The sequence below is a fragment of the Pogoniulus pusillus genome, chromosome Z, assembly GCF_015220805.1.
Source record: "Pogoniulus pusillus isolate bPogPus1 chromosome Z, bPogPus1.pri, whole genome shotgun sequence".
In the NCBI taxonomy this organism is placed as follows: domain Eukaryota; kingdom Metazoa; phylum Chordata; class Aves; order Piciformes; family Lybiidae; genus Pogoniulus; species Pogoniulus pusillus.
Genome location: NC_087309.1, coordinates 116,904,300 through 116,918,887, shown reverse-complemented (window position 1 = coordinate 116,918,887; position 14,588 = coordinate 116,904,300). Strand labels below are relative to the sequence as shown.

General features: G+C 45.0%; 1 protein-coding gene across 2 annotated transcripts in view; it reads right to left on the bottom strand.

The window, feature by feature from the left end:
- The window catches only part of MAN2A1 (mannosidase alpha class 2A member 1), a 145,459-nt gene that overhangs the window by 116,647 nt on the left and 14,224 nt on the right, over positions 1-14,588 (bottom strand). For both annotated transcript variants that reach the window (XM_064139924.1, XM_064139925.1), the window contains one exon: positions 1,152-1,296. In XM_064139924.1, coding sequence (XP_063995994.1) covers positions 1,152-1,296 — 145 coding nt within the window. The remainder of the gene's footprint in view (positions 1-1,151; positions 1,297-14,588) is intronic.

Here is a 14,588-nt window from a genome sequence, read left to right as displayed (position 1 = left end):
TGCCTAACAATTACACTATTTTTGGGACTCAACATACAAGAAATACAGTTATTCAGTCTGCCAGCCCCAAAAGAGAATAAACTAAAAATCTGGAGGCTCTGATCAAGCCTCCTCCAGCGTAATCTCATATTCATTGCCTTTGCTGTTGGTCTGTTGAACCAAAAGCAGACTGCATGTCTAGCTTAGCTGAGATGATACTATCTACTAAAATAGTAGTGATGTGAAAAAGAAGTCCAGTAACTTCAGTACTCAAACTGGAATATGAGTGCTCAGTGAGCCATTTTTGGTGAGCAGAACTGTTGCTACAGGATGACCCAAACACTACATAAAGGCATGCAAAGGCAACATTTGTCAGACAAAAGATGACGGTTGTGATTATCTACCACCAGCGATTATACGAAGAATGATGAGAATATAGATGTAAAGAAGTAAATAGAAGGCTAGAGTTTAGAAAGGTAAAGTTTAGTTTCAAAGGGTCATTCCAGAATGGCACAGAAACTAGTTAATTCCTCGTGAAGTCTGGATGAGACACACCAGGCACCACACAGGTGGATACTTGAACAATATAATTCACTGTGTGTTTTACAATCATCTCAAAATAAAGTGACAACTCAATTTTATTGTACAGTTAATATCCACTTGAGCATAAGAAGTGAAATTACATGGGTTTTGCTTTAGATCCAGACTTTATATTATCCCACTGTAGATTTGGGGCTGAGGTGTGCACAAAACAGTAAAGAAAGTGTTACAAAGACCTCATACTTGCTATTGTCGCATCTTCCGAGAAGCACGTGTCTCTAGCACAGGCTGAGTTAATTATCTGCTACAGTTAAACTCAAAGTAAGAACAGATCATACTTAAATTGACTGTGTTACAGCAGGATGAACACAGAAAATCTGTATTACCTTCCAATAGCAACACTGAAGCTCTAATCCAGTTAATAAGTCCCTGTACAACTTCTACCCTACCAGTTTTCACTTGAAGTCGATGGCACCTGAATTGTACATCTGCTTAACTATCCTGATAGACTTAAATCTACCATATTAAGAAGTGTACTTAAAAAAAAAAATCCAAATTTTAACAGAAATGGCAACATATATTTTAATTCAAAAGCCTCCAGATACCAGAAATCAATAAAATTAAATATTTACCTGGGTCATTGTGTGAATGAGGTACGACAAACACTTGTAATGGTTCATTGTCCCACTCATTTTCATTGTATGTAATATCAAATCCTTGCTTCCACACACCACCATCTGGGTTATCAAAAGGAAGAATGTCATAGACATCCAACATCTAAAAGAGTAAAAATGAAGATTACATGAAGGCACAAGAACAGTTCTGCTATTAAAAGCCAAAGCTGCTTTCGCCAAAAATGAATCAGCTTGCTCATTACACAGGGAGAGATGAAGTGTCAAATGAATATAACACTGAAAAATGAGAGCAAGTTTCCAGTCACTCTAGGACACCGAAAGACACAGCTGGCAGGAAGGGAAGCAGTTGGCAAGCCCTGTTCTGAAGAAACTGAAATTGATTAAAGGGAAGGAATAAGATATTTAAGTCACAAAAATTATTGCAGCTTACAATGGCATTGAGGACTATTACACAGAATAGCAAAAAACACTAAACTGTGAAATACAGAAGTTTCAGATGACCAACTAAACAACCAGTAAGAAGGGATGACAACACGAGAGAGACTGGGGTAGAAGTCAGACTTAAAGGGAACCAAAAGAAACTATCATGGGAAAATGTTCAGAACTGTTACAACTGCTATAACAAAGGCTCTTATATATTTACAGTTGCCCATTACTCTCACTACACAAGAGAGGACATAGATCACTTTCCAGTGCCAGACTTTCATTGGGATTATAGTTTCAAAAACTTAAACTTCAGTTGAGTTGCAACTCCATGTTAAAATATTTGCACACCTTACAGACTTCATTCAACAAACATTTTAATTCCATAAAAACAACTTACTAAGTGAACACTGCCAAGTGTTAAAATTTTCAATATATAAAGCTGGTTCCTGTCCTGCTAGAAATCTGTAGAAAAATAGAGTCATCTGAAACAAACATCTGACTGAAGTTAAGGCCTTGTGATGCCTTGGCTGGCTGCCAAATTCCCGCACCCAGCTGCGCACACTCTCTTCTCAAAATGACAAAGGGAGAAACAAATTAAAAGCTCAGGGGTGAAGAAAGATTCAGGGACATCTCTTACCAGCTATCATCACGGAGAAAACAGACACAACTTGGAGAACATTAAATTAATTTATTGCCAATTAAAATAGAACTGGATCGTGAAAAACAGACAGAACTAAAACACCTTCTCGCTACATCTCTTCTAGTCCAGTTCAACTTCACATCTTCACTCCCAAGTCCTCTATACCCCTAACCCACATAGTGTGGGGGCTGTAGAGTTTACAGTCTGAATGGTTTCCCTCCATCACTTCCTTCTCACAGTATCACAGTATCATCAGGGTTGGAAGAGACCTCACAGATCAAGTCCAACCCTTTACCACAGAGCTCAAGGCCAGACCATGGCACCAAGTGCCACGTCCAATCCTGCCTTGAACAGCCCCAGGGACGGCGACTCCACCACCTCCCCGGGCAGCCCATTCCAGTGTCCAATGACTCTCTCAGGGAAGAACTTTCTCCTCACCTCCAGCCTAAATCTCCCCTGGCACAGCCTGAGGCTGTGTCCTCTCATTCTGGTGCTGGCCACCTGAGAGAAGAGAGCAACCTCCTCCTGGCCACAACCACCCCTCAGGTAGTTGTAGACAGCAATAAGGTCTCCCCTGAGCCTCCTCTTCTCCAGGCTAACCAATCCCAGCTCCCTCAGCCTCTCCTCGTAGGGCTGTGCTCAAGGCCTCTCCCCAGCCTCGTCACCCTTCTCTGGACACGCTCAAGCATCTCAATGTCCCTCCTAAACTGAGGGGCCCAGAACTGAACACAGCACTCAAGGTGTGGTCTAAGCAGTGCAGAGTACAGGGGCAGAATGACCTCCCTGCTCCTGCTGGCCACACCATTCCTGATGCAGGCCAGGATGCCACTGGCTCTCTTGGCCACCTGGGCACACTGCTGGCTCATGTTCAGGTGGGTATCAATCAGCACCCCCAGATCCCTCTCTGTCTGGATGCTCTCAGCCACTCCGAGCCCAGCCTGTATCTCTCCATGGGGTTGATGTGGCCAAAGTGCAGCACCAGCACTTGGAGCTATTGAATGCCATCCCCTTGGACTCTGCCCATCTGTCCAGGTGGTCAAGGTCCCGCTGCAGAGCCCTTCTGTCTTCCAACTCAGTCACATCTGCCCCTAGCTTGGTGTCATCTGCACACTTGCTGATGACTGACTCCATGCCCTCATCCAGATCATCTATGAAGATGTTAAAGAGGATGGGGCCCAGCACAGATCCCTGAGGGACACCACTAGTGACAGCTGCCAGCTGGATGTGGTGCCATTCACCACCACTCTCTGGGTCCGGCCCTCCAGCCAGTTCCTAACCCAGCACAGAGTGTCATACTTTTTCCCTGCTCCAGCATGGGGTTTCTTCCACAAGCTGCAGTCCTTCATGATCTGCTTCAGTATGGGATCTTCTCCACTAGCTACAATCCTTCAGGAATTCCTCCACTGCAGATGCTCCATGGGCCACAGTTCCCTCTGAAAGTATCCTGTGGAATAAAGGTCCTCCGCAGACTGCAAGGAAATAACACTCTCTCCCCACAGTGGTTTCCACAACCTGCTCCAGTGTCTGAAGCAGATTTTCCCCTGCCTTCTTCAGAGACCTTGGTGTCACGGGGTTGTTTCTATCACCTTTTTTTTGGTTGTTGTTCCTCATACCTTACTGCCATACAGCTGCTCCCCCCTTTCTAAAACATATTCTCTCAGAATTGCCATCACCCTCACTGATAAAGGGCTCAGCTGCATTCTACAGCAGGTCTGGTTTGGACCTAGCTATATCCTCACATATACCATTCTTGGTGCCTACTGCTGCCAAAACCTCAACACCTGTGTCCAGTATATTCCACCATCACCTCTGAGAAACACTTGTTTAAAGAGCAGTTAATAAAACACACATTCATCACACATTCTTACAGAATCATAGAATCAACCAGGTTGGAAGAGACCTCCAAGATCATCCAGTCCAACCTAGCACCCAGCCCTATCCAGTCAACCAGACCATGGCACTAAGTGCCTCAGCCAGGCTTTGCTTGAACTCCTTCAGGTACTGCAACTCCACCACCTCCCTGGGCAGCCCATTCCAATACCAATCACTCTCTCTGTGAAGAACTTCCTCCTAACATCCAGCCTGTAGTTTACAGGAAAAAAAGCACCCCAGACCAATACAAAAAAGATGTTAACACTGAAAAAGTGGAATTTTTGCACAGATTATAAAATTCAACCCCTTGTCCTTTCATCTCAAAGCAATGAAAGATTCCACAGTTATTTCACTCCAGCAACATCCAGTCTACTCCCACTCACAATTACAGTCCTTATCTCTTATTTCTCAAGATTCAGGCTGAGTGCTAAAAAGGACAGCAGCAAGATGTTAGCTGGGCTGGCATCTGGCCATCATCCAGGGCTAATTCACTTTTAGCTTAGGATATAAAAAGATGTGACATTATACAAACCGCTGCAATTCCAGAACTAACAGAACCACAGTTTGGCCAACAAGGTCCATACACTATCACAGAACCACAGTATCATCAGGGTTGGAAGAGACCTCACAGATCATCAAGTCCAACCCTTTACCACAGAGCTCAAGGCCAGACCATGGCACCAAGTGCCACGTCCAATCCTGCCTTGAACAGCTCCAGGGACGGCAACTCCACCACCTCCCCGGGCAGCCCATTCCAGTGTCCAATGACTCTCTCAGGGAAGAACTTTCTCCTCACCTCAAGCCTTAATCTCCCCTGGCACAGCCTGAGGCTGTGTCCTTTTGTTCTGGTGCTGGGCACCTGAGAGAAGAGAGCAACCTCCTCCTGGCCACAACCACCCCTCAGGTAGTTGTAGACAGCAATAAGGTCACCCCTGAGCCTCCTCTTCTCCAGGCTAACCAATCCCAGCTCCCTCAGCCTCTCCTCGTAGGGCTGTGCTCAAGGCCTCTCCCCAGCCTCGTCGCCCTTCTCTGGACATGCTCAAGCATCTCAATGTCCCTTTTAAACTGGGGAGCCCAGAACTGAACACAATACTCAAGGTGTGGTCTAACCAGTGCAGAGTACAGGGGCAGAATGACCTCCCTGCTCCTGCTGGCCACACCATTCCTGATGCAGGCCAGGATGCCACTGGCTCTCTTGGCCACCTGGGCACACTGCTGGCTCATGTTCAGGTGGGTATCAATCAGTACCCCCAGATCCCTCTCTGTCTGGCTGCTCTCCAGCCACTCTGATCCCAGCCTGTATCTCTCCATGGGGTTGTTGTAGCCAAAGTGCAGCACCAGCACTTGGAGCTATTGAATGCCATCCCCTTGGACTCTGCCCATCTGTCCAGGTGGTCAAGGTCCCGCTGCAGAGCCCTTCTGCCTTCCAACTCAGTCACATCTGCCCCTAGCTTGGTGTCATCTGCACACTTGCTGATGACTGACTCCATGCCCTCATCCAGATCATCTATGAAGATGTTAAAGAGGATGGGGCCCAGCACTGATCCCTGAGGGACACCACTAGTGACAGCTGCCAGCTGGATGTGGTGCCATTCACCACCACTCTCTGGGTCCGGCCCTCCAGCCAGTTCCTAACCAAGCACAGAGTGTTGCCATCCAAGCCATGGGCTGACAGCCAGCAGTTTGCTGTGGGGGACAGTGTCAAAGGCCTTGCTGAAGTCCAGATAGACCACATCCACAGGCTCCCCACATCCACCAAGCGGCTCACCTGATCTACTATATACTAGATACAGCAAGTATGAGTATCCTCTCATCATGTCACTGCTCCACTGGGATTGTTTTCACCTTCAGACAATGCTGCATAATGGAAAATACAAAATGGCAAGTATCAGGGCTGTATGTCCAGCTTGAAGGAACCAAATAAGAGTTACGCTGAAGTTTGCCTAACACCACGTTTTCTTGCTTTTCAAAAATGTCATTTGGGACCCTAAGATCAGGGCATAAAAAGCAAGATCACATCACTGGACTTCAGGAGAGCAGACTTTGACCTTTTTGCGTGGCAGAGTCCAAGAGGGCAAGACCCTGGCAGAAAAAGGGATCCAAGAAAGCTAGTTAACACCCAAAGATCACCTCATCCTGGCTCAAAAGCATTACATCTCAACAAGTAGTAAATAAGGCAAAAATACCAGGAGGCCAGCATGGATGAAGGAACTCCTGACAAAACTCAAAACAGAAAAAGAAAGCCTAGAGTATAGAAGCAGAGAAAGGTAATGTGGGAAGAATACAGAAACACTAAGTATCCAGTGATGAAGTTCAGAAAGCTCAAGCTCAAATGGAAAGGGATCCTGACAGCAACATCAGAGGCAAGAACAAGGGCTTCTGTAAGGAGACAGGGACCAATGGAAGGCTAAGCTTGCTGCTGAATGAGACAGTGGCCCTGACAACACAGGACAGGGAAAAAATGCTGGGGTGCAGAGTATCTTCTTTGCCTTGGTCTTTACTAGCAAGACTGAACTGAATGAAAGCCAGGCCCCACAGGCCAGAGGAAAAGTATGGAACAAGGAAGATGTGCCCTTAGTGGGAAAGGGCCAAGTCAGGGAATCTTAAATAAACCAGACACACACGAGCTCATGGGCTGTAGTCAGATGCACCCACAAGCACTGAAGGAGCTGTCTGATGTCACTGCAAGGCCATTCTCAAGAACCTCTGAATGATCATGATGATTACAAGAAATGCCCAAGGACTGAAGGAAATTAACATAAACTCTATCTTCAAGAGCAACAAGAAGGACGACCCAGGAAACTGCCAGCCTCACCTTCACCCCTGGGAAAGTGATGGAGCAGTTAATCCTGGAAACCATTTCCGGACACACAAAGGACATGGAATTAAACAAGTGTAGTTGGCATGAATTCACCAAAGACAAGTCATGCTTGACTACCTTAGAAAAATTCTGCCATGAAATGATGGCCTGGTAGATGAGAGGACTCAATTCTCAGTTTGTGCAAGGCTTTCAGCACTGCCTCCTGCACCACCCTCTTGGAGAAGCTGCTAGTGTATAGGACAGGCTAAGACCACAGTGAGATGGACCAAAACCCAGCTGAACAGTCAGCCCCGGGGGTGGTGCTTAGTGGCAAACATCTAGTTAGAGGGCAGTAACAAGTGGTATACTCCAGGGTCATTACTGAGTCCAATTACGTTTAATATCATCATTAACGATTTGAATGTTGAGGCAGAGTGCACGTTCAGTAAATCTGTAGATGACAGCACACTGGGAGGAGTAACTGATAGACCAGAGGGCCATCCCTATCCAAAGAGATCAACAGACAGGGGAAATGGGCTGACAGGAACCTCACCAAGTTCAACAAGCAGTAGTGCAAAGTTCTGAAACCTGGAAAGGACCAACCCCAAGCACCATTACATGTTGCAGGTAGCACAGCTGGAAAAGAGCTTTCCAGAAAATGACCTGGGAGTCTCAATAGAAGCCAAACTGAACACGAGACAGCAATGTCATCACAGGCTGTATAAGGAGTGTTGCCAGCAGGTTGAGGAAGGTGATTTTCCCCCTCTATTCAGCCGTGGAAGGCCACATCTGGACTCCAGTTGTAAGTTCCTTGGTACAAGACAGACATGGACACACTGGCAACAGCACAACAAAGGGGCAGTTAAGTTGGTAAAGGAATTGGAGCAGGTCTCCTACGAGGAAAGACAGAGAGAGCTGGAATTTTTTATCTTACAGAAGGTTTGAAGAGATCTTATCAATGTGTAAAAACAAAAAGGAAGAATGCAGAGAAAGGGAACCCAGATTCTTTCCAGTTGTACCCAGTTAGACATGAGGCAATAGGCGCAAATTAGACAGAAGATTCCTCCTGAACATAAGGAAATACATTTTCAATGTGAACATGACTGAGCATATGCTACTCAGAGGATGTACAGGCTCTATCTATGGGGATACCCAAAGGCCATGTAGACATAGTCCTGGGCAATCTAGATGACGCTGCTTGAGCAGTGAGTTGGACCAGAGGACCTCCAGAGCTCCCTCTCAACCACAACCATTCAGTCATGCTACAGTTCAAACGCTAACTGGAAGCAGTTAGAAACAACCAAGAAAAAAATAGAACTCAAAAGCTTCCACTGGGATAATCTGAAGTCAGATGAGGCTAAAATCACCACACTTATGCCAAGACATCCAAAAGACAGATACGAACCCATTTTTATCTTTCATATTACACCATCCTCAGTATGATTTGAGCACAGAATTAATTGCATATTACATTTTCACTTGACAAGATTACATGACTACAACTGAAGAATAAAGTTCCAAGCAGCTAGTCAGAAAGAAACAAAGTTAGATGTAATTCTTGAGCATAATCTAAGTATAAAAATACTAATACAGTAAGCAAGGACTCTGTATAAACAGTAGGCATATAAAAGTTCAGAAAGGATGCTGCCTGTTTTCTGAACTACTCGTAATGTAGACAGACATATAACAAGTTCTTTGATTAAAACCTCTGAAAATGCAATTTGTCTTTTATTTTGTTTGATTAGAGAAAGAATAAGCCCAAACTGATGAAGTAACGCAAGTAGTGTTCTCCTCAATCTCTCTAGTAACAGAATGGGCTATCAAAGGAAGGAAAAAAAAACCTCCATGGGATTAAGACATAGCTTAGAGGTTGGAGCCAACAACAGAACTTTGGCAGTTTTGAACATGGGGAGTTTTTCTTGGCACCAGGTCTAGTGGTGACAGATGGAGTTCGTCTCTTCCATAAGGGAAAAAGAATCCTTGCACACGAGTTGGCTGGATTCGTTTGCAGGGCTTTAAACTACTTATAAAGGGGGATGGGGACATAGCTGGCCTTGCCACCAAGCAGCTCAACACTCGTGGAGCAGTGTGTTTGCATCTTAGATAAACAGAGGGCATACTCCTCTTCAAGGCTGAAAACCGTGTACTCAGCTCCACTGCTGAAATGTTTATACACCAAACAATGCAGCATGGGCAATAATCAGGAGAAGCTGGAGGCCACTGTGATACAAGGAAACAATGATGTGGCAGCTATCATGGAAATATGGTGGGATGACTCTCACAGCTGGAGTGCTGCAATTAATGGGTACCAACTTTTCAGAAAGAACACGGAAGGTAGAAGAGGTGACAGAGTGACCCTCTATGCTAGGGACACTTGTGAAACCATGCAAAATAATGAAGGTAATGACAGAGTTGAGTCCTTATGGGTAAGAATGAGGAGAGCCAGTGGCATCCTGGCCTGCATCAGGAATGGTGTGGTCAGCAGGAGCAGGGAGGTCATTCTGCCCCTGTACTCTGCACTGCTTAGACCACACCTTGAGTGCTGTGTTCAGTTCTGGGCCTCCCAGTTTAAAAGGGACGTTGAGATGCTTGAGCATGTCCAGAGAAGGGTGACGAGGCTGGGGAGAGGCCTTGAGCACAGCCCTACGAGGAGAGGCTGAGGGAGCTGGGATTGGTTAGCCTGGAGAAGAGGAGGCTCAGGGGAGACCTTATTGCTGTCTACAACTACCTGAGGGGAGGTTGTGGCCAGGAGGAGGTTGCTCTCTTCTCTCAGGTGCCCAGCGCCAGAACGAGAGGACACAGCCTCAAGCTGTGCCAGGGGAAATTTAGGCTGGAGGTGAGGAGAAAGTTCTTCCCTGAGAGAGTCATTGGACACTGGAATGGGCTGCCCGGGGAGGTGGTGGAGTCGCCGTCCCTGGAGCTGTTCAAGGCAAGGTTGGACGTGGCACTTGGTGCCATGGTCTGGCCTTGAGCTCTGTGGTAAAGGGTTGGACTTGATGATCTGTGAGGTCTCTTCCAACCCTGATGATACTGTGATACTGTGAGTAAGGCCAGCAAGAGAGATATCGTGGTAGGAATCTGTTCTAGATGACCCAACCAGGATGAAGAGGTAGATAAAATTTTTTCTAAGCAGTTGAGCGAGGTTTCACAATCACTTCCCCTTGTTCTCATGGGAGACTTCAACTTCTCTGGTATCTGCTGAAAATACAATACAGCATGGAAAGAACAGAGCCAGAGATCCCTGGAGTGTGGGGAGGATAACTTCCTGGCATGACTGCTGAGGAAGCCAACTAGGGAAGGTGAGCTCCTGGACCTGCCTCTTGGGAACAGGGAAGAACTTGTGGGGAAAGGACAGGCTGGTGACCATCTGGGGCTCAGTAATCATGAGATGATTGAGTTCTCTATCCTAGGGGGAACAAGGAGAGGAGTCAGTAAAACTGTCACCTTGAATTTCCAGAGGGCAAACTTTGGCCTGTTCAGGAGACTGATTGACAAAGTCCCTTGGGAGGCCACCTTGAAGGATACAGGAGTCCAGGAAGGCTGGACAAGAGGGAAGTCTTAAAGGCAGAGGTTGTTCCCATGTGCCATAAAACAAGTCAGCAGGGAAGGCATCCAGCCTGGCTGAACAGGGACCTTTGGCTGGACCTCAAGAACAAATGGAGAGTCTGTGGCCTTTGGAAGAGGGGACAGACCGCTCATGAGCACAATAAAGATGTAATGAACTATGCAGGGAGAACATTAGGAGAGCCAAAGCACAGATAGAGTTTTTTATTAGATGCAGAGGGAAATAGAGTGGCTAAGGATGAGGAAAAGGCAGAGGTGCTTAATGCCTACTTTGCTTCAGTATTTAGCACTGGAACCAGCAGCTCTCTGGACACCTAAACTCATTACCTAAGAGTCAGGAAGGGGAAGCAGAATGAGGCCATCACAATAAATAAGGAGGTGGTCAGTGATCTGCTATGCCACTTAGACCCACATCAGTCTATGGGGCCAGGTGGGCTACACCCAAGGGTGCTGAAGGAGATGGCAGATGTGCTCAGCAGGCTGCTCTCCATTATTTACCTGAAGTCCTGGTAACTAGGGAGGTTTCAGTGGACTGAAGGGTAGCAAATGTGACACCTATGTACAAGAAAGAAGGACACTACAGACTGTCAGTCTGATCTCAGTACCCGGGAAGGCCATGGAGCAGGGCATCTGGAGAGCTATTACAGGCCATAGAGAACCAGCAGGGGATCAGGCCCAGTCAGTATGGGTGTACGAAGGGCAGGACCTGCATGACAAATCTGATTTCTTTTTATGACAAGAGAACCTGTCTATTGGATGAGAGAAAGGCTGTGGCTATTGTCTACCTAGACTTCCAAAAAGCCTTTGATGACATTTCCCTCAATTCTCATGGACAGACTGACTGCTCATGGCTTGGACAAGCACAGCTCTGCTGGATAAAGCACTGCCTGGAAAAAAAGGCACAAAGGGTCGTGGTCAATGGACAAGTAGTGTCCCCACGGCTCAGAGTTGGGACCACTTCTGTTTAACATCGTTACTGATGAACTTGATGAAGATAGAGTGTGTCATCAGTAAGTTCACAGATGACACCAAGTTAGGTAGTACTTGATCATCATGAGGGTAGGGAGGCTCTCTAGAGGGACCTTGATAGATTGGATTGATGGGCAAACCTTAATGGGATGAGCTTCACAAGACCAATGCCAGGTCCTGCACTTGAGCCACAACCACCCCAAGCAGTGCTACAGGCTTGGGACACTGGCTGGAAAGCTGTCTGGCATAAAGGGACTTAAGGATTGTAACAGACAAACAACTCAATATGAACAAGCAGTATGCCCAGGTGGCAAAGAAAGCCAGTGGCATCCTGGCTTCTGTTAGAGATGTTGTGTCCAGCGGGAGCATGGAGGTGATTGTCCCCTTGTACTCTGCCCTGGTGAGGCCACACCTCAAACAGTGTGTTCAGGTTTGGGCACCTCAGTGCACAAAGGATGTGGAGGTACTGGAGGAAGTGCAGAGGAGGGCAATGAAGCTGGGGAAAAGCCTGGAGAAAACATCTTATGAGGAGCGACTGAGGGAGCTGGGACTGCTTGAAAAAGACAAAGCTAAGAGGAGACCTCATCACTGTGTACAGCTACTTGAAAGGATGCTTTGGGGAGGTTAGTGCTGGTCTTCTCAGAGGTAGTGATAGAAGAAGGAACAGCCTCAAGCTGTGACTGGGCAGGTTTAGACTGTACATCAGGAATTTTTTTTTCCTCAGAAAGAGTAGTCAGGCATTGGAAGGGGCTGAATAGGAGGGACAGGGTTGAGTCACCAACCCTGGATGTTTTTAAAAGTCATTTGGATGTGGTGCTTAGGAATATAGTTTAGGGAGAACTTTGTAGAGTGGGGATATTGGATGGACTTGCTGATCCTGAGGTTCTCCAACCGTAACTTTTCTTTGATTCTGTGAAGTCTCAATTTAACACGACATTTACCACAGTGAACAAATGACTATTGCACAGAGGAAATAAAAGCACTTAGTGTCTCTCCAGGTCACTCTTTGAAGGAGTGATTCATGATTCATTTCTAAATGGCATAACACTACTAATCACAATGTTAGTTGCTTCAGTGTTCGAAAGAGAGACAGACACCTCATCACATTAATTAAAAGACCTTCCAGCTCCACATAATGGCTCCTGAGAACTCTATCTTTTTTTAGCACAAATTCCAGATACTTCATGAATTAAAAAAGCATCATATTTAGTCTAAAATTCTTAATTTTGCTGAAGCTATTACCTAGCTTCATTTTCATGTTTTGGAAAATATATAGTAACCTTCTATTTAATTAGAATTATACAAGTTCTCAGTTCAGTGTTACTTCAACAGCCAGCTCTAATACAATTTTCAACCTAATTACAAAGGCAATTATAAAATTTCTTGATTCACAGCTCCTCCAGTACAGCTAAATAGTTTAGCTGTACTACCCAAGAATCTTTTGGGTCTCATGTGACTTATTTTGTCCAATTTATACAAAGAAAACATATGTGAGTAGCAAGTCCTGGTAGTATTTCTCACTGAACTATTATAAAGGTTTTGAATCCATATTTTAATGTATTCTCACAAAGGTTTCTCAATTCTGGGAGACTTCAACAGACTCAATTTATTCAGTGAAGCTTCTTTTACCTTCATGCTCTAAAGAGATTTGTTTTTTAACCCTGTCCCATCTATATTAGCTCTTCTTTCTAGTCTCTCATTTTATTTCCATGCATCCCATAAAGGACAAATACAGAAAAAGTCCAAACCCTTATAAGTCAACATTTATGAACAGCAGAAAATGAACACTTACAAACTGATTTTTAATTAGTGTATTTTACATTGTAAAAAACACAAAAAAACCCCACATAAAACTGTGGACATGTCAATAGACTACTCAAAATTTCACAACCTCTATAAAAAAATCTTGACAAATACAAGTTAACTGAGCTTGGTATCAAGCTAACATATACAGGAATTCAGATCATCACATTTTCTGCTCAAAATTAACAACTGACATTTACTGTAACTTACTTTTAATGCACCTAAAAAGTCACATCAATTAATGTGGTAACAGGTTGCACAAGGAATACCTTGAGGGTCAGACTCGATCTCCAGAGGTTCCTTGCAACACCTAGCATTCCTAATCCTCTGAACCTTTTCACAGTCTAGTAACTTGAAACATGCAGTCATAGGTATAAATCACAGAATGTTAGGGCATGGAAAAGACCTCTAGAGAACATCTAGCCCAAACCCTTTGCCAAAGCAGGATCAGCTAGGGCAGGCCATACAACGGGATTCATACATTCTACTTCATGAGATTCTCCTTCCTGCAGCTCCCCAGCCTGCCCAAGATATCACTGGATAGCAGCACAGCCTTTCAGTGTATCAGGCACCCCTCCCAATTTCATATCATCAGCCACCTTGCTCAGGGCACACTATGTTCCTCATCCTGGTAATTGATGAAGATGTTGAACAAAACTGGACCCAGTACTGACCCCTGGGGAAAACCACTGGCCACAGGTTTCCAGCTGGACTCTGTCAGGTCCATGTGCTTTACATATTAAGACTTCTACACAGGAAAAGTATCAGGAACATGAATAGTCAGAAACTGTCTTTTAAAATCTTGTTTTGTTTGTCAAAAACACATTAAGGTGGTGCCTGTCCCTGAAGACCTTTAAGGCATTATGAATAAATCAGAAGTTACAGTTATTCTAAGATATGTACTTACTCATTTTAAGTGCATTGTCTTTCTCCTGCAATAGAAATTCTTTCACTTCTAAAACGAGACAGCTGGACTTGAAAATTCCATCTTTCCCTTAGAATACTGGAATATTTATAGTACTCCCACAAGGCTCCCCAAAGAAATGCACAGATATCAACCTTCACACAGTATTCTCAGTACTCCTGAAACACTGCACTAAAACTGAATACATAAGAGTCTATGAACTCAAAAGCATCACTAGAATACAAAATAAACTCTACTTGAAGTGTCTGAGATTAAAAAAAATTAATTTTCTCTGTTCATGCCAACTACTTAACATAGTTGTGGCCGTTTGAGCTGATCCTTTAGCTCAGACATAAGGGAGAGATGCCGCCGCTTGACCCCTCCCCCATCTCCCTTAAGGTTATTGTATTTTTTTTAATTGTGGTTTTTTTTTTTCCCTTCCTTCCTTCTCTAGTT